The 18,780-nt window shown below is 38.7% G+C and overlaps 1 protein-coding gene across 1 annotated transcript in view; it reads right to left on the reverse strand.

Annotated features, from left to right (window-relative positions):
* The window catches only part of LOC101895704 (uncharacterized), a gene marked incomplete in the record, with an annotated part of 445,807 nt that overhangs the window by 187,369 nt on the left and 239,658 nt on the right, over nt 1-18,780 (reverse strand). Inside the window, 3 exon segments of the mRNA XM_059128648.1 lie at nt 4,461-4,972; nt 5,088-5,274; nt 8,755-8,955. Of these exon segments, the coding sequence (XP_058984631.1) occupies nt 4,461-4,972; nt 5,088-5,274; nt 8,755-8,955 (900 nt within the window).

Genomic DNA, 18,780 nt, shown 5'->3' on the forward strand with positions numbered 1-18,780 from the left:
AATTTAACTAGATTTATTTTATTGTAATAATTGTGTATTGGAATATGTGAGGGGGGAGGGAATAGAATCGCGGATATTTAAAATATTTTGCATTCAATAACAACAGGAATAAACAAACATACACGCACACACATACATGCAATTACAAACGAAAATATACCAATAACAGCATCGGCAATAACATGACATGAAATGAAATGATTTTTGGTTAGATACTCCAATTGGACAAACACAGACACACCCACATACTTAAAAGTTAAACACAAAAAGTATATAAAAGAAAGTGTGGGGGAAGGGGGAGAACAAAACTTTTAGGCCGTGTTAGACACGTTATGGCCTAAACCAATAACGGAATCAAATAACCAAACAAGTGGCCATCAATTCCAATGAAATTCAAATTCAAATGCGTGAACCACCGACCGAGAGTTCCTCGTTTATCTGTGTTATTTGTATGTATGTATTTTACTTTTTATTATTTATTTATTTGGTTGTGTGTGTTATTTTCTTTAATTGGTAGCAGCCACACCGAGCCACACCACCATCTGTTTTGTTATTCGTCATCATTATATGAACATTAAATCAAAGCTGTTATTATGTTCAATTATTTACGGAAATCTAATATTCAGTAGTGGCCGAAATTATATCCGTTTTCCAGTAGTTCCGTAATATTTTCGACAAATTCAAACATACACTTTTCTTGTTGAGGGGGAGGAGGGTTAAATACTCGTGGATCCAAATTACTTTCCTGTTACTCAGAGTTACAGGAAATTTTTGAAATTTGAGTATCATAATTATTAGTTTAAGTTGCATGTAGTGAATGCTTGGCTATATATTTGGAGGAGGCAGAAAACAGTTTTTGGGAGTGGGAAAGCTGTTTGAAGGGTGAGTCAATTTTACTCAATATGAAGAAAGAAAACAACTTTATTATAATCTTACTTTTTTATACCCTAAATCATATGAAGGGGATACCGAAAGTCGATTTAGCGATGTCCGCCGCCTGACTGTCTGGCCACGCTTTCGTATAGCCTCTATTTAACGGTACCTTCCAACATGCGGTATTTTTATGGTATTAGAGACATTATAGACAGGATTTGTTTCAAATTTCGTATTTAAAGTTCGTAATGTATTCTACAGCCTATGACAAAAATTTGCGTATGCAGGTCCACGCCTACGTATAGCCACCATATAACGATATCTCTTGACATTCGATGAATGTAGAGAAATTATCTAACGGATTTTTATACCCTCAGCCATATGGCTACAGAGGGTATATATCATTTGATACGGCAAAAACGTGCCTCATAAAAATAACGGTTTTAGACCCAGGTATCTTTGGACTAAATCCGTTTCTGGACATTTGGAGTCGATCTAGCGATGTTCGTCTGTCTGTCTTTCTGACTGGCTGGCTCGTGAGCACGATAACTCTCGATGGGGGTATCGGATTTGATTCAAACCTGAAAAATCGTAATCTTATTGTCAAAATTAGATCGAGTTCGGAGCTGGGCAAAATCGGTCCACTTCTTCTGGTACCTCCCACACAAAATATCAACATTTTCAAAGAAAATAATTTAGTGCACAGAAAGAGAAAGGATAATCCGATTTTGTTCCTTCTTTGCGAATCCTAATATTAGCATCAGTGCTAGGTTGGGTGCTAAAATGGACAATATCGGTTCACTCCATCAAGTACCTCCCCCACAAAGGGTCAAATTTTTAAATAATTATAATTCTTATAAATGTGTTGTAAGTGTCCGACTGTCTTCAAATTACACACATCACAATACTTTCATTAACCCGCTGTCTGGTGTGAAATTGGACAATATCGCTCCACTTCTTCTTGTACCTCACCCTCACAAAGGGTGACAATTTTGAATATTCATGAAGCTTACAAAACACGAAATGAACATCCGATTCCATTCAGACTCGGCACATCTCAATATTTATATAAACACAAGATCTGTTCTAAAGATGGTACAGATCGGACAATTCCTTTTGTTATCTCCCCCACAAAGGGTCAAAATTTTGAATAACCAAAACGGTCATAAAATCCGAAATAAGCATCCCGATCACTTCAAATTACGCACTTCACAATATTTTTATTAACAAAAGATCTGCTGTAAAAATGGGATATATTGTTCCACTCCTTCTGGTACCTCACCCACAAAGGCTAACAATTTTCAATACTTTTTTTATCATGTCATAAGAAACAAGTCAGCAAAATTATTTACAACTTTCGATATTATTATTTAAATATTTCTCTCGAACAGAAATCTGAGATGAATATGAATACTTAGTTTCGGAAAGTTCCGTCATATTGGGCTTTTACATAAAATTTAAATTAGACAAATTTTTTAGACAAAATTTTTGGTCATAGGAGGTAATACCAATTGCGAACTACATATAAATAATGCGGACAAATTCCGTTGAAACATGTAATGTGTATCATCATAAAATACCAAAGGTTTCTTTATCTGGATCAAGTACACAAAAGTACCTGCTTGAGAAAACATTGAAATTTTTCTGTTTGAAAATTGTGACTAAAATCACCGAAATACCTAATAAAAGGAAATACTGCTATATGGAGTCTTACAACAATGTGGACCATTATGGACAATTATTTGACAATTTACAGAAAATTCTCTTAAAAACCTGGGTACAACACTAAAATAATGTAGGTTATACAAAATCGCTGACCTATGTCGCTCAATTTTAATACCAACAAGTAAAAAAGAAGCAAGTTCGGCCGGGCCGTACAAATTAGGAAATTTTCAAAAAAAAATAAAAAATAAAAAATAAAATCCATTAGAAATTCGGTTAAAATCTTAAAAATACCGAATATTGGAAGGTACCGATGAATGGGGGATATACGATATTGTGGACCTATACAGACATTTCCATTTCTGGGGGTAAGGTACAGGGTTGCCCATATTCGACGGACCCATGTTCAAATTCTTCAGAAAATCGATTGTTATGCGACTTGTGTGCGGTGGAGCGCCGTCTTGTTGAAACCAGAACTGCCTCATACGCTTTCGACGAATAATTGGCATCACAAAATTGGTCATCATGTCGCGATAACGCTCCTGATTGATGGTAACAGCATGGCCATTTTCATTTTGGAAGAAAAACGGCCCAATGACCGTTTTCGCACTAACGCCGTAAAAACGGCAATTTTGCTTATTTACGGTCCCATTCAATGTGAAATGGGCTTCATCAGACATGATCATTTTGTTCCAAAATTGCTCGTCATCTTCGGTCATTTCGATGACTCTTTGGGCCCATTCCAATCGACGAGGCTTGTCCGCAGGCATCATTCTTTGCGTCAATTGAATTTTGTACGGGAACAAATGCAAATCAATGCGAATAATCCGTTGTAAAGTGGACCGAGCCATGCCCAACTGCTGAGAACGGCGTTTTTGGGATGTTCTTGGGGACCTCTCAACACAGGCTCGTTGCCAGATGGGTCCGTCGAATATGGGCAACCCTGTACTCACAAAGAACTCCTTCTGTAGAATTTCAGACAATTCGGTTGATAAATGTATATAAAACCATAAAAATAACGAATATCGGGGGCTATACGATATCGTAGATCTATATAGACAATTCTCTTTCAGGGGTTAAAGTACTCGCAAGGAACTCTTTGTGTAGAATTTCAGACAATTCCATTGGAAAATGTGGCTACAATCATCAAAACTCCGAATATCGGGGGTACCGTTACATGGGGGCAATACGATATCGTGGACCGATATAGCTCTTCTTCGAATTTGACCTGCCTGCAAACAAAAGACAGATCTGTGCAAAATTTTAGCTTCCTATCTTAATTCGTTTTGACTGTAGCGTTATTACAACAGACGGACGGACAGGGCTTACATTTTGACGCTAATCAAGGATATATATAGTTTTAATAATTTTAGACCCAATTATTATTTCGGTGAGTTAAAAACGGAATGATGAACTTAATATACCCTCCTATGTATGGTGGAGGGAATAAAATTTCTACGGACCTATAAAACATCAGAGTCAAGTGTTTTTTTAAAGCCCCCATAGTACGATTTCTCCAAGTTAAGAAATACTCCAAAAATTTGTGTATGTTTGAATTTGTCAGAGGACTTGATTTTGAATATACGGATTTTTTTGGTAATTTGTTTCAGTTAAAAAAAAAATTATTTAAAATGTGTTGGCTTGTTAATTTTTCAACCTAATAGTTACGTCGAATTCGATGATAAAATGCAATTATGAAATTATGCTAAAAATATCGTCAAAATGCTTGAGTGCGTGGATATTGTGGCTTTAAACCGCATGTAGAAGTAACGAAAAAAAGTTAAAACGAATAAAAGACAACGACATTTGGCAAAGAATGCAGGCAGCAAATTTTTAACTTAAACACTAAACAAACGGGGACAAACACGAATTATGAGCGAAAACACAAACAGACAAACCTCCTTTAACGGCTGGAGTAAACCTACCTGTGTCTCAATTGGATCGGTGGCGGTGTTAGCAGCATTGGCATTAGTTGTTGGCGACTGGGGTATAGAACCATTTTGATGGGTGGAACTTGTCGAGGCTGCAACTGGAGATGTTAATGTTTTTGATGCAACGGGTTGCGTAGCAACGGATGTTGGACTAGCTACAGCATCGGTGGTTGGACCATCACCCAAAGGTATGGAATTAGAGCGTCTGGGTGCTGGTACCGGCAAACCTGTTACTTTGTCAATTTGTTGTTGGGGTTGAAGCTGAGGTGTCATATGTTGCTGCTGCTGTTGTTGTTGTTGATGAACTGTTGCATTAGCAAAACCATTTGCTTTTGTTGCAGGCACTATATTAGGACTTACAGATGCAGGCATTGTTGTTGGTGCCGCTAGATTTCTATTAGAATCATAGGACGACACTGGAGTTTGTTGTGTTTGTTGGTAAATCATGTGTTGTTGTTGTTGCTGCTGTTCGTCAATCATGTCACCAATGGAACGTTTAAAATTACCTGTCAACATTTTTTTTTTGTTTTGTTTTGATAGAAAAATAAACATTTATTAGATTTGTAATTTTATTTTTGTTGTTGTTGCTGTCGCTGTGGTCATGCCACATTTTCCACTTACCCGGACGATTGTTTAGATAACCTGAAGGGCTCAGTGCATTCAATACAGCCGGACTATGCGGGCTCAAGGGTGCCTCCAATGGTCCTCGATATTCTCTTTGTAAAACCAAACGGACAAAACGTTGTGGTTGTGTCAGACACTGGACAGCAGCATCATGTTGGGCATTTGTCATGTCATTGCCATTAATCTAAGGATGGAGAAAACGGGGTGAGTTGTGTGCTGGTCAAGTGATTCAAGGGTGATTCGAGTGAAATGAAAATTTGTTTGTACAGAGAGGGAGAGCTGGAGTTGAAATCAAATTTTATAGAATTCATGTTTCAAAATGGGGAACACTTATTTGGTGTGATGGATATTTGATTAAAAGCTTGATCTTTCTTATGTATCATGTAGAGAACGAAGAGCATAATACGGAAAGAGGGTGTCAACCGACATTCTACACCCTTTTCAGATGTAATTCGAAACATTTGAATTGTAATTCGTAACAATTCATACGAGAATTTTATTTGTAATTCGTAAAATTTCAATTTATATCCGAGAGTTCTATTTGTAGGACTCCGGCATTTAAATGTGAATAAATCTTTTCTGTCCCGTACCATCGCTCGTTACCGTGATACTGGTAGCGGAGCCCGAAGTCAAGGAAGTGGACGGAAGAAAACAGCAACATTAGCAGAAATGGTTGGAAAATAAAGAAGCGACTTGATCGAATCCCGCGTCGCAGTAAGCGAAAAATAGCTCGTGTGCAATATTCCATTCGGCAAATATTGAAAAATGAGCTCTGGGTATAGCCATTGACATTCCAAAAAGTGCAAGAACTTACACCGCAACACAAAGAAAGTTGTGAACTGCCGAATATGGTTTTTCCCGAAGAGGTCAGCTGAAAATGTGCACCATCGGTTGGCCACCAGAACTCAAGCGCCGGCAATGGCCATGGTGTGGGCCGCCATAACATAACTCGTGTGCTGAACTTATCGCAATATTACATACGCAAATATTGAAAAATGAGCTCGTTGTCCAACAGATTGTAAACAAACAAAATGATCGTATGTACTAGCCGAAGAGGTCAGCTGAAAATGTGCACCTTCGGTTGGCCACCTGAACTCAAGCGCCGGCCATGGCGATGGTGTGGGCCGCCATAATATATAACATAACATAAGTAATATTCCATTCGGCAAATATTGAAACATGAGATCGGGGTAAATCTTGCTTGGCCGAAAGTGGAGAACTGCCGCATTTGGTTTTCAGCGCTTCGCCTGGAATGGACCAAAATACCGCGGAGAGGAACATTAGGGCAGCGTGTGACAGTTTCATTGGCCATAATTAGTGCCATAATTCATAATTCGTACCAAAGGTGACCAATTCGAACAAATCAAAATTTGATGCTACTTCCGACATTTTTTGATTTCACTCAATAAAATTTAAAAAAAAATGTAAAAATTATGGCGTTTGACTTTGGTATAGGGTTGGGAGTGTAGTTTTCTCGTCGGAAGAGGTAAATTCAGTTGTACCCACTATCTCTCCTAATCGGTATTTATACATATATATATGTATATATATATATATATATATATATATATATATATATATATATATATATATATATATATATATATATATATATATATATATATATATACATATATATATATAAATACCGATTAGGAGAGATAGTGGGTACAACTGAATTTATCTCTTCCGACGAGAAAACTACACTCCCAACCCTATACCGATATTCCCAATTCTCTAGACACTAAATTTAATACAATTTAGTACTTTAGTACTCCTCCCTCTTTTCCTAACGCTTCGAAGTAATTTTAATACTCAAATTCATAATTCTACTTATATTCCTACACTCTGTGCCAAATTGAGTACTATTAAGAACATTGCGTCAGCTATTGTACACATTTCCAGAATGACCTTTTTAAAACAATCGCACACACTCACAATGACTCTCATAAACATTTTCAATACTCCAACTTGATATACTCTCTGAAAAGCATATTGTATCAAATGTAGTACCATTTGGTAAGATTGGTGGTACACTTAAGTACAGATTTTAGAAATCACTTCCCACATACAATTTCAATATTTTAGCTCTATCCGTTCGCCCCAAACAAATGGTACTAAATTTGGTACCTTTTGTTTAATTTTGTATTATTTAGTGCGATATTCTAACACTTAGCCTTACTTCGCAACTTCGTCACCTAAAATCGCAACCTATACCAATATTTACATATCTAGGTCTTGTCTTAGACTGTATACCAAATTTAGTACAATTAAGTACTTTGCTTCAGTAATTATACGCATTTCCAGAAGGGCCTCCTTATATCAATCGTACACACTTACAATGACGCCCACAGAAAATTTCAACTCCCCACCTTGATCTATTCTCCGATTGGACCAAATTTAGTATAATTTGGTACGATTGGTGGTATACTTCAGTATGCATTTTAAAGACGTTACAAGAAAATAACAAATTAGTACTATTTAGTACTTTTCGTAAATTTAAACTCTGAATTTCCTGCAAGCCCTTTCCAATTTCCAAAGTTCTACCTTTATCCGTTCGCCCCATAGAAATGGTACATTGGTACCTTTTATTACATTTCGTACCGTTTTAGTACCATATTCCAAAACCCAGCCTTACCTCGCACCTTCGTCTCCTAAAACTTCAAGATTCTAGCTTCAGACGTTCTTAGCTCTTTCCGTTTGTGCCACACAAATCGTACCCTATTTGATACCTGTTATTACATTTCGTATCAATATTCCGAAATTCAGCACATTCGTCGCCTAAAATTTCAAGATTCCAGCTTTAGCCGTTGATCTAGGCTGAGGTAAATATATCCCAATTAAAATCAAATATTTTTAAAACCCAAATCACAAAAATATATTTGTTTTCCCCCACCCCAAAATGTTCGGACCCTATTAAACAATAACTAAAACGTACTTCAATATGGTGGTGGTGATGGTAACAGGACATATGGTTAGCCGAAGTATCGTCATTATTATCATCGTCATCCTCATGATTTTATGTGCAAGCATTTTGCCCATCATCATCATCATCATCATCCGCAGCAGCATTAAAGCCATCAACATCACGTACAAAAATGATTGCAATTTTACAATTAAAGTTCGAAAAGAATGAATGAATGAATGCAACGAGAAAACAACAACAACAAGAAAAAATCATCATCTAAAATAGAATGAAAATTGCACAATGTTGCAATAAAGTCGAAATGACAGGCCGATAGACACATAGATATATAGACAAATAGACCAAAGAGCGAGCGAACGAACGAAAAACTGACTGACCGACAGACAGACAGACTGACTGATAGACAAATAAATAGATGGCCACCATTGTCGGCTGGATATGGCGCGGGTGTATGCCCAGGTTATTGTAGTGTATAGGGCGAAACCCAACACGAAGGCAAACAATTCTGCCCAGATACATGGATGCCATAAAATAGATGTACAACGTCGTTATTTAAGAGCGCACTGGTTCATTGAAATGGTGCAACATTAATTTCCAGTTTAAAATTGTGGCAACCGAACAGCCTGCTGGACTGTTGCACTTGGTTCTCTTCCTGTGTCTCTCATCTCCCTCTCTCTCTCTCTCTGTACGTTTTTTTATCTCCATCACTGCAAAAACTACAATTGTGGCTATACTTACCGCCATTACACGGTCTCCCACCATTATTTTGCCATCGCGATGTGCCAGACTACCTTCAGTTATGCGTGAAATGAAAATTCCATCACATCCATCTTTGTAGGGTGGTGAACCTCGTCCACCGGCAATGCTGAAGCCCAAACCTTGACCAATTTGATCGCGTATCAATGTGGTATGCAATGTTATGTAACTCAATGGGCCATCCTGAAAATATGCAATGAAAAACGGAAAAATGAGTAAAAAAAAAACACAGAAAATTAAATAGCATACAATACAGGCGTACAACTACACACATATATTGTGTGCATGCACATATACAAATGAAAATACATATATCAATACAGAACTAGAAATCGCAGAATATGCTAGTCGCCTCTTCGCCGTATATGTTTTGTGTAATGGAGCGCAACACAATGGAGAGTTGCTACGCTTCCGCGTCAATTGTTACATTTCAATCTGGGGACAGGGGTCACAACCCTCCATTACTACACGATAGTGATTTTTCTTGTGAGGCACATATGTAGATGCATACATAAAAAGGGTAATGGGATCTCGGGGGGTTTTGCTTCTTTTTTCCATGGCTGGACGTGATTTTAAACTGTCGGTATACTTAGTAATAGTTGTTGCTGATAGTATGGGCCCCAGTAATGTGCATAATTAAAGCCAAGGTCAACATGTAAACGTGGATTCATTTTTTATACCCCCAGCCTAATCATAAGGCAGGTATATAACATTTGATACGGTTAAAACTGAGTGAAGAAAAACAAGTAAAAAAGCAGCCCGGCACAGCCGAACTTTGAATACCTTCCAGCAATTGGAAGGAACTTGAAAATTTTCAAAAAAATCCGAAAACTACCACTTAAATGAAAACCGAAGACCTGCATATGAATTTTTGTCATAGGCTGTAGTACCCACTGTTGGGGATACTCCTCAACCTTTCTAGGGTTAACCACCACGGACCACTCGTCCCTGGCCAACCTGGTTCCCACCTGTTGTTTGAGAACTACTTACGATTGTCACGCTGGAAATTGCCTGGGTACTGACGGCTTGTTGTCCTAGTCGTGGTCGTCCACTAGCAGCTATCCGCGGGGAAGATGTTGGGCAAACGGGCCTGGAACCGCCTTTACAAATAATAACTAACCGCACAGTTTTTTCTTCAATTTTGTTTTATTTATTTCAATTCACTTATTACTTATTATTATTACAATAGTATTTTGTTTGTATTAGTTTTAATCCATATGATTTTAGTTTATGTTTTCTCTTTTATTCTTATTTCACTTTTTCTTTCTTGTTAGGTTTTAGTTTTATGTTTTATCTCTGCTGACGGCTGCACTGGTAATGACCGATCACACAAAATTCACCAACGAACGAAAAAAAGAACAAAAGAAGAACAAATAATAAATGTCCTGTGTCGTGTCGTTATCAGTGACCGCCGTCAAAAAAAAAGAGCGGAGCGGGCGACGTTTATGGGGATTTTTTTTGGTGTTGCCCTCTTTACGTTTCCCCATAAACATCCTCCCCCCCGTTGGGATTCCTCCCAACTTGGAGAAAAACAAAATAAATTCAAACTTGTAAACTAATTAAATTATGTGTTTGTATAAATGTTAATATAACATAAAAAAGGAATTCACCAGAATCCAGCCTGGATGGTACAATGATTAACACCTCTTGGGCATTTCTCCAAAAAAGGTCCAACCAAAAATAGTGTTTTGGACATAAGGCATATTTGGTTCCAAGATAGGCAGTCCCATGTATATGCCGTCAGCTGCATCTTTCCCCAAAACGACGCTTATTGGACCAGGTCGGTAAAAATGCGTGTCAGCTACAACATTTCGCGGGTAAGTAAATGATACACGGCTGACGTCGAGGTAGTGCCATGGTTCAATGGGATGGTCCGACTCGCATACCCTTACTATCGTTGTAAACGTCCTTACATTATTGTTCGTCGAAGTCAGCACCACCTTGAAGAAAGGGCCAAATTGAGGATTGTATTTTGGCAGAGGATGACCTAAATAGATGCAGCTATCCTGGGCCATAGGGTTGAGCAGGACCCTGATTTTTACTGCAGGTTCTATTTTGCCAGGACTGTGCAGAAATGCCTCCGCTGTCATTTTTGTCCAATATGATTGGCTCGTATCCAAGGGGTGCATAAGCGTATGGTGGGCGAGTTTACAAACACGACACCCGGTCTGCCAGGGACAGTAGGCGATACGGTGACCCATACCAAGGCAATTACGGCAGTACTTCGATCTGCGCACAAAGTCAGCTTTTCCTTCGGGGGCTAGCTGGAGGAAAGATCTGCAGTGCCGTAAAGAATGTCGCGTATGACAAAGAGGACATTTGAAGTCATCATTGTAGCTCATCTGTAAGGAAGGGAAAGGTAGTTAATAATACAATTGCGTAGAGCAAGACTTCATGGGACCATTTTGGCTGGAATTCGGAGCAGGATTTATTCTGAGCGAGGAAGTACAACTAATTTGTGGACCGGGCGAGAGATAATACCACATTGGGTTTTTAAGTCCACAACACGTACTCGAGTGTCCTGACCATGGTGTAATTTTATAACTCGACCCAAACGCCAATCAGTTGGGGCAAGAGCGTCATTCTGTACCACTACTAGGTCATTTAAACGCAAATCATCCTGGGCTCTTTTCCATTTGGGGCGCTTGTGAAGTTCCTTGAGATATTCCGACTTCCATCGACGGCAGAACTCTTGAGAAATAAACTTCAAACGTCGCCAACGATTCAATAAAGATGATTTACATTCGACTTCTTCTGGCTCGGCTGGGGAAAGTAACGAACTTCCAATAAGGAAATGTCCTGGAGTAAGGGCATTGAAGTCATCAATATCATCGGATAGAGGAGTAAGAGGTCGAGAATTTAGACACGCTTCTATGTTGGCTAGTATAGTCGAAAATTCTTCGAAAGTGTGTCTAATCTGTCCTGCGATCTTTTTCAAGTGGCTTTTACAACTTTTTACCCCGGCTTCCCAGAGACCACCCATGTGGGGAGCTGAGGCAGGTATGAAATGCCATTCTAGTTTTTGAAATCCATATCGAGTAACGGCATCTTCCTTAATTTCTGAGACAATCTTCATGAAGTTAGCCCGAAGTTCTCGATCAGCACCCACGAAATTTTTGCCATTGTCCGAGTACATATTGAGAGGACACCCACGTCTGGCTATAAAACGAGAAAGTGCGGCCATGAAGGCAGGGGTGGACAGATCGCTGACAGGTTCCAAATGGATAGCCTTTGTTGTAAAGCATACGAACAAGCAGATATAACCCTTCGAAATGCGACAACCTCTACCGCTAAACGTTTTTATTTCGAAAGGCCCGGCGAAATCTACCCCGGATGTGGAAAATGGCCTGCTGAACGTGGTCCTTTCAGGAGGAAGTGCAGCCATCAGTTGAGTTCGTCGTTTTCTTTGAGCCAAGACGCACCGAGTACATGATCTATAGTGGGTTTTCACCAAATTTCTCCCTCTGATGATCCAACATTCGAGTCGAATAGTGGCGAGAGTAAGTTGAATGCCTCCGTGATTAGTCTGCCTGTGAACGTGATCGACATAGAGTTTGGCAAATTGGCTTCTATAAGCCAAAATTATTGGATGTCTTTCGTTATACGAGAGGGTAAGGGAGGAACTTAAGCGCCCGTTTGCCCGAATAAGTTGATCCTTGTCTAAAAAAGGATTTAAAGAAAGTAAAGAGCTGCCTGATTCCAATCGTTTATTTTTCGTGAGACAATCATACTCTGAGGGAAAGTGAATTCTTTGAGACAAAGACATCAAACGATAACGGGCAAAACTAATTTCCTTGCAAGAAAGCTTTATACCTTCAAAGTGGGCCAACTTTTTACTCTCCGGATGGGTTCTTCGGACAAATCGAAAAGCGTAAGCAATGGCGCGGACAGCAGTGGATAGGCGAGAAAACCGTCCTAAAACGTCCTCTTCCACGGTAGATCGAGCAAGATTAACTTTGATAGGTTTTGACTCAAGACTAGTCTCCGTAATCGCCACAGCGGAAGGCCATTTTTTACTATCTAGCTTCAGCCAATGAGGCCCATGCCACCACAAATCAGACTCCTTAAGCTCTAAGGGAGTCCGCCCCCGGGTTGCTAGATCTGCCGGATTTTCATCGGTCGGAACATGACGCCATTCATTTCCAACTTTTTCCTGAATGATCGAAACCCTATTCGCCACAAAGGTTGTCCAAGTATACGAAGGTTTTTTGAGCCATGATAAGACTATAGTTGAGTCAGACCAAGCAAACAGCGGAGCTTTTGGTAGTTCTAATTGTGAATTAATCGAATCTACTAATTCCGCTAGCAGAAGAGCTCCACATAACTCCAAACGGGGCAACGACATTTTCTTCAAAGGAGCAACTTTTGACTTGGCTACGAGTAAGTTTGCAAAAATAGAGCCACCAATTTCCACTCTCAAATAAAGGGCTGCCGCATATGCCGACTCCGATGAGTCACAAAACCCATGAATTTCTATATTACAATTCGGCGAATATTTTACCCAACGCGGTATGCTTATTTCTTCTATTCCTTTGGAATTTGATACAAAATGTTTCCAATTTAACAGAGTAAGAGATTTTAGTGGATCATCCCATCCAATATCATCCAACCAAAGCTGTTGCAATAGAATTTTTGCCGTAACAACAATCGGAGCAAGCCATCCGAGAGGGTCAAAAATCTTTGGAATGGTTGATAAAACTTGTCTCTTTGTATATGAACTTCTTTCTTCGATTTTTTCAATTACAAAGTAAAAGCTATCAGAGGCGGCATTCCACCTAATTCCCAAAGTCTTAGCAGAACTCTTGTCACCGAGTTCAAGAAATTCTGCATTCAAGAGATGCTCACGAGCAAGACCATTCAAAACTTCTTTTGAGTTAGATGTCCACTTTCTAAGTTCAAAGCCAGCTGATTCTAAAATGCCTGTGAGTTGGTTACGAGCTTTAAGTCCTTCTGAGACATTATGAACTCCCACCAAGGCGTCATCGACATACATGTTATTTCTCAAAATTTTCGAGCCAATAGGAAACAAATCTTCCTCGTCATCCGCTAATTTCAAAAGCGTTCTGAGGGCCAGGTAAGGGGCGCAATTTACACCAAAAGTGACTGTCTTCAACTCATAGTCAACTATTTCTTCATCTGGGGAGGTTCTAAAAAGTAATCTCTGATACTTTGTGTGTTTTGGATTGATCCAAATTTGACGATACATCTTTGAAATGTCCGCATTGAATACATATTTGTATATGCGCCAATTTAACACCAAAGATATAATATCCTTCTGCAATGTAGGACCAACGTATAACGCATCGTTTAAACTTTTCCCATGAACTGAGGGACACGAGGCATTAAAAACTACCCTCAACTTTGTCGTTGTGCTTTCGGGCTTAAACACACCATGGTGGGGCAAATAAAAACAATCCTGGTAGTTAATAAGTCCTTCAACCTTCTCCATATGTCCCAAGGACAAATATTCTAAAAGAACCTCCTCATAATCAGACTTGCGACTTGGATTTCGCAATAACGAGGTTTCGTTACGCAAAAATTGAGTAAGAGCTATATACCGACTAGATTTGGACGAAAGAGCGAAAGATATGTCCGATCGGAAGAGCAAGTCTACTACATATCTCCCATCGGGACAACGCAATGTAGTAGATCGAAATATTTCCTCGCACATCTGATCGTCCGATGATATTATAGGGACTTTTGGCACCTCCTCAATTTCCCAAAATTTAGCCAACTGATTTTGAACCGAAACTCTAGTACAATGTGAGACATGAATTGTAGGTCGCTTGCCCAAATTTGTAGATGGTCCTGTCAATATCCATCCAAAAACAGTTTCTTGGGCTACCAGAGAGCCAAGTATATTCTTCTTAACCCCACTTAGCAAAATAATTGGATAAACATTTCCCCCGAGTAAGATGTCAACTGGGCCACTTTCATAAAATTTGGGATCCGCATAATCTAAATCCGGAAGTTCCTCAACACACACTTTATCTAATGGCTGTGTAGGGATATCTCCAGTTATTTCTGGTACCACAAACGCTTCTAAGTCCAACGAGAAAGATCGGTTCCTAATTGACCCAATTGTAACAGATGCAATTTTCGAACACTTTGTTAAATGCTCTCCACCGAGTCCTGAAATATCAGCAGACACCGAACAAGTTGGCAATTTTAACATTTTCTGAATACGACACGATATAAATGTATCATCTGAGCAAGGGTCCACCAACGATCGAATTCTATATGCAACTCCGTTTTTAACAATGTTTACCCAAGCTGTAGCAAGCATTGTCCTACTAGAGACCTTTGTGTGAAATGTTCGGGCACGTGAAGAAGTTGTAGGTCCATCAGAGGGCGAGTTTGTAATTGGGTTAGAATAGTTAGTAGATTCATCAACATTATTCCCATTATTTGGATACACTTTATTCTTGTGAAGAAGAATATTATGCATTAATTTGCATTTTGCACAACCGCCTGATCTACAGTCTGCCGCTCTGTGACCTTGAGCTAAACAATTTATGCACCTATTTTCTCTTTTTACAGCATTTAGCCTATTTCTAAAATCCATGCTCAGAAATTTAGGACAAGACTGCAAAGAATGACTCCCTTTGCACAATCTGCATTTACTATCATTTGTTTTAGTATGATGAACTCTAAACTGCTTAGGTTTATCATATTGGTTAAATTTGGGGCGACAGTTTTGATTGGCTTGCGTCCCATTCGAGCAAGTTATATCCGATACACTTTCCAAAGCTTGAAACCTATCCGTCAGAAATTTATTCAAGTCCTCCCAACGAGGCATTTCAGTTTTATTTACTATGGACTGTTCCCAAAGTGAAAGAGTAAGCTTCGGCAATTTAGAGGAGCATTGGTATACAAAAATTGGGTCCCATGACTTCACATCAATTTTGTATAACTCAAGGACCGAAATACAATTTGTCACTTCACGCTGTAATTTCTTTAAGCTGCTAGCCGATTCTTGTCCGCAATGAGTCAAATTGAATAAATTTCTCAACTGGGTATTCACCAATATTCTCTTATTTTCGTATTGGTTTTTGAGGTTGTCCCATGCAATCGTAAACCCTTCGGCCGTTAGAGGAATGTGACGATTTATATCTCTAGCTTCACCGCTCGTCTTTTGAAAAAGATGATATAACTTTTCCACAGAGCTAAGCTTTTTGTTATTTATATATATGGCTGTGAATAAATCACGAAAACTGGGCCATGATATATAATCTCCTTGAAAAATTTCCGTATCGCATGGTGGTACAGAAATAGAAGAAGTTGACTTTTGATTAAAGGAGCTCGGTACAACCTTAATTTTCTCCTTCCAATCTCCCAGAATATTCACGCATCTTATATAGCTCTCATGAGCAAGTTTCTTTTTTGTTTTAAGTACCTCCTTATTCTTCTTACTGCATTCGGGATCAGCAGTACAATGTTTGTATGTTTCCTTCCATTCGGCCCATAAACTTTGGATCTCAGCCCGCTCGGCTTCAATCGCCGATTCATTGTATCCCGACGCGTCTGTATCCTTAATATTTTCCTCAAAGCAACAAATTTCCTCACACTGAGTTAAGAATTCTTCTAGATTCGCCATTTTCTAAGTGAAAGCTTATGTTCTTACAACATGAGCAAGAATATCAACAAATTAGATTTCACTTTATCAGTCAGCCAATTGACTTCTAATTTATTTTATGCAATATATCCAACTTTCAAAGAGCAAGAAATATAAATGTTGCCAAAATGGTATCTAGTATGTCGAATTACACACGACAATTTTCTTTTTAATTTTCTTTCCCGTGGGCAAGTTTCCAAAAATATCCAAAATGTTCCAAAAATTTAAGATTCCAATTTAATATAATTTCAAAGCAAAGTCGCCAATTTCCAGAAAAATATTTTCTTTATTTTTCCAAAAATATCCTTATTGAGCAAGTTTTATGCCACAAAATTGTTGTTTGCTCATCCAATAATCATATATATGATGGCTACAATTTGCCCAAAAATGTTTCAAATATAAAACACTCAAAAACATAGTCCAAATCCAATAAGTGTTTTTTTTTTTTTTCCAACAGTTCACTCATATGTAACATTCAACTCAACTCAATGTCTCACTGACATATCAAAGTACAAAGATCCAAATGATCCATAAAACGTCATTATGTTTTAACATGAGCCAGTTTTTTATATTGAGAAGGAGAATTGTTCGGATTTGCAAACAACCAACAGTAGAGACAGCCAAACAACAATAAAACCAAATGTTTTTGTTTGCTTTATTTCCTTGCTTCTCTTTTCCAATGAGATACTGCCACCAGTCAAGCAAACAATCTCACATCAACACTTCGTCTCAGCAAAAAATTCACCCTCAGCAGTAAGAGCGAGTAAGAGAAACACACAACTACAATTATTGCAATAAAGAGCAAGTAAACACGGCCACTGAGACAACGCAGCAGCAACCCAACTGAACACAAGCAGCACTGTCAGCGCAAGAGCAAGCAACCAACAGACAAGTCAGCATAAAACAACAACAATGTGCACCCCAATTAAGTGCCAACAAAAACACCAAAAGTGATGATGACGAAAAGTGCCGGTTCAACCCAACAACAACGACACGGCAAATGACCAACAACTGGTAGAAATTCCAAATTTTTGTAACGGTACCCAGGAGTCAACAACTTGTTTTGCCTTGATTTTTTTTGCAAACACCATGGGCAACAACACCATGGGCAAGATATGAGATATGTTTTTTTTTTCTTCTTCACCGGTTCACAAAGGACCATATGTTGGGGATACTCCTCAACCTTTCTAGGGTTAACCACGGACCACTCGTCCCTGGCCAACCTGGTTCCCACCTGTTGTTTGAGAACTACTTACGATTGTCACGCTGGAAATTGCCTGGGTACTGACGGCTTGTTGTCCTAGTCGTGGTCGTCCACTAGCAGCTATCCGCGGGGAAGATGTTGGGCAAACGGGCCTGGAACCGCCTTTACAAATAATAACTAACCGCACAGTTTTTTCTTCAATTTTGTTTTATTTATTTCAATTCACTTATTACTTATTATTATTACAATAGTATTTTGTTTGTATTAGTTTTAATCCATATGATTTTAGTTTATGTTTTCTCTTTTATTCTTATTTCACTTTTTCTTTCTTGTTAGGTTTTAGTTTTATGTTTTATCTCTGCTGACGGCTGCACTGGTAATGACCGATCACACAAAATTCACCAACGAACGAAAAAAAGAACAAAAGAAGAACAAATAATAAATGTCCTGTGTCGTGTCGTTATCAGTGACCGCCGTCAAAAAAAAGAGCGGAGCGGGCGACGTTTATGGGGATTTTTTTTGGTGTTGCCCTCTTTACGTTTCCCCATAAACACCCACTACGAACTATAAATACGTAATTTGTTACAATTACGGGGAATAATGTCACTAAAATCATATGTCTCTAAAATCATATACGTTATATGGGGGTTATACGAAACCATGGGCCGACATAGTCCTTCTATCCCAATTCGTTAGAAAGATAGAGTGACTGCAAAAGACAGACAGACGCTGATCCAGAATATATATACTTTGTAGGGTCTATTATGAATATTTAGAGGAGGAATGACAAAAGCTAATACACCCTCCAAAGAATGGTGGAGGGTATAAAAATATACAGGGTGAGATGAAAAAACTGCAACCTACTTCAGACTGCTGTCATTTCTAAGCCACTCTCTGACAGCTATTAAAACTTATTCCAGCAACAGCTCATTATATTTTTTACAAACGTAAAAAAGCAATTTGTTGAGAATTTTCAAGAAAAAAAGTTATTTGTGATGGAATTCCAGCGTGATAGTGTGATTTCTTTATATTTGGCTGGAAAACCACAAGTGGTTATGGTTAGAGCACTCCAGCATTTAAATGTGAATAAATCTTTTGTGTCTCGTCCATCGCTCGTTCCAAAAAGTGCAAGAACTAATACCGCAACAGAAAGAAAATAAACTCAAAAGAGCTAAGGAGTTGCTTCGCT

This window comes from Musca domestica, unplaced genomic scaffold (assembly GCF_030504385.1).
Source record: "Musca domestica strain aabys unplaced genomic scaffold, Musca_domestica.polishedcontigs.V.1.1 56, whole genome shotgun sequence".
Taxonomy (NCBI): domain Eukaryota; kingdom Metazoa; phylum Arthropoda; class Insecta; order Diptera; family Muscidae; genus Musca; species Musca domestica.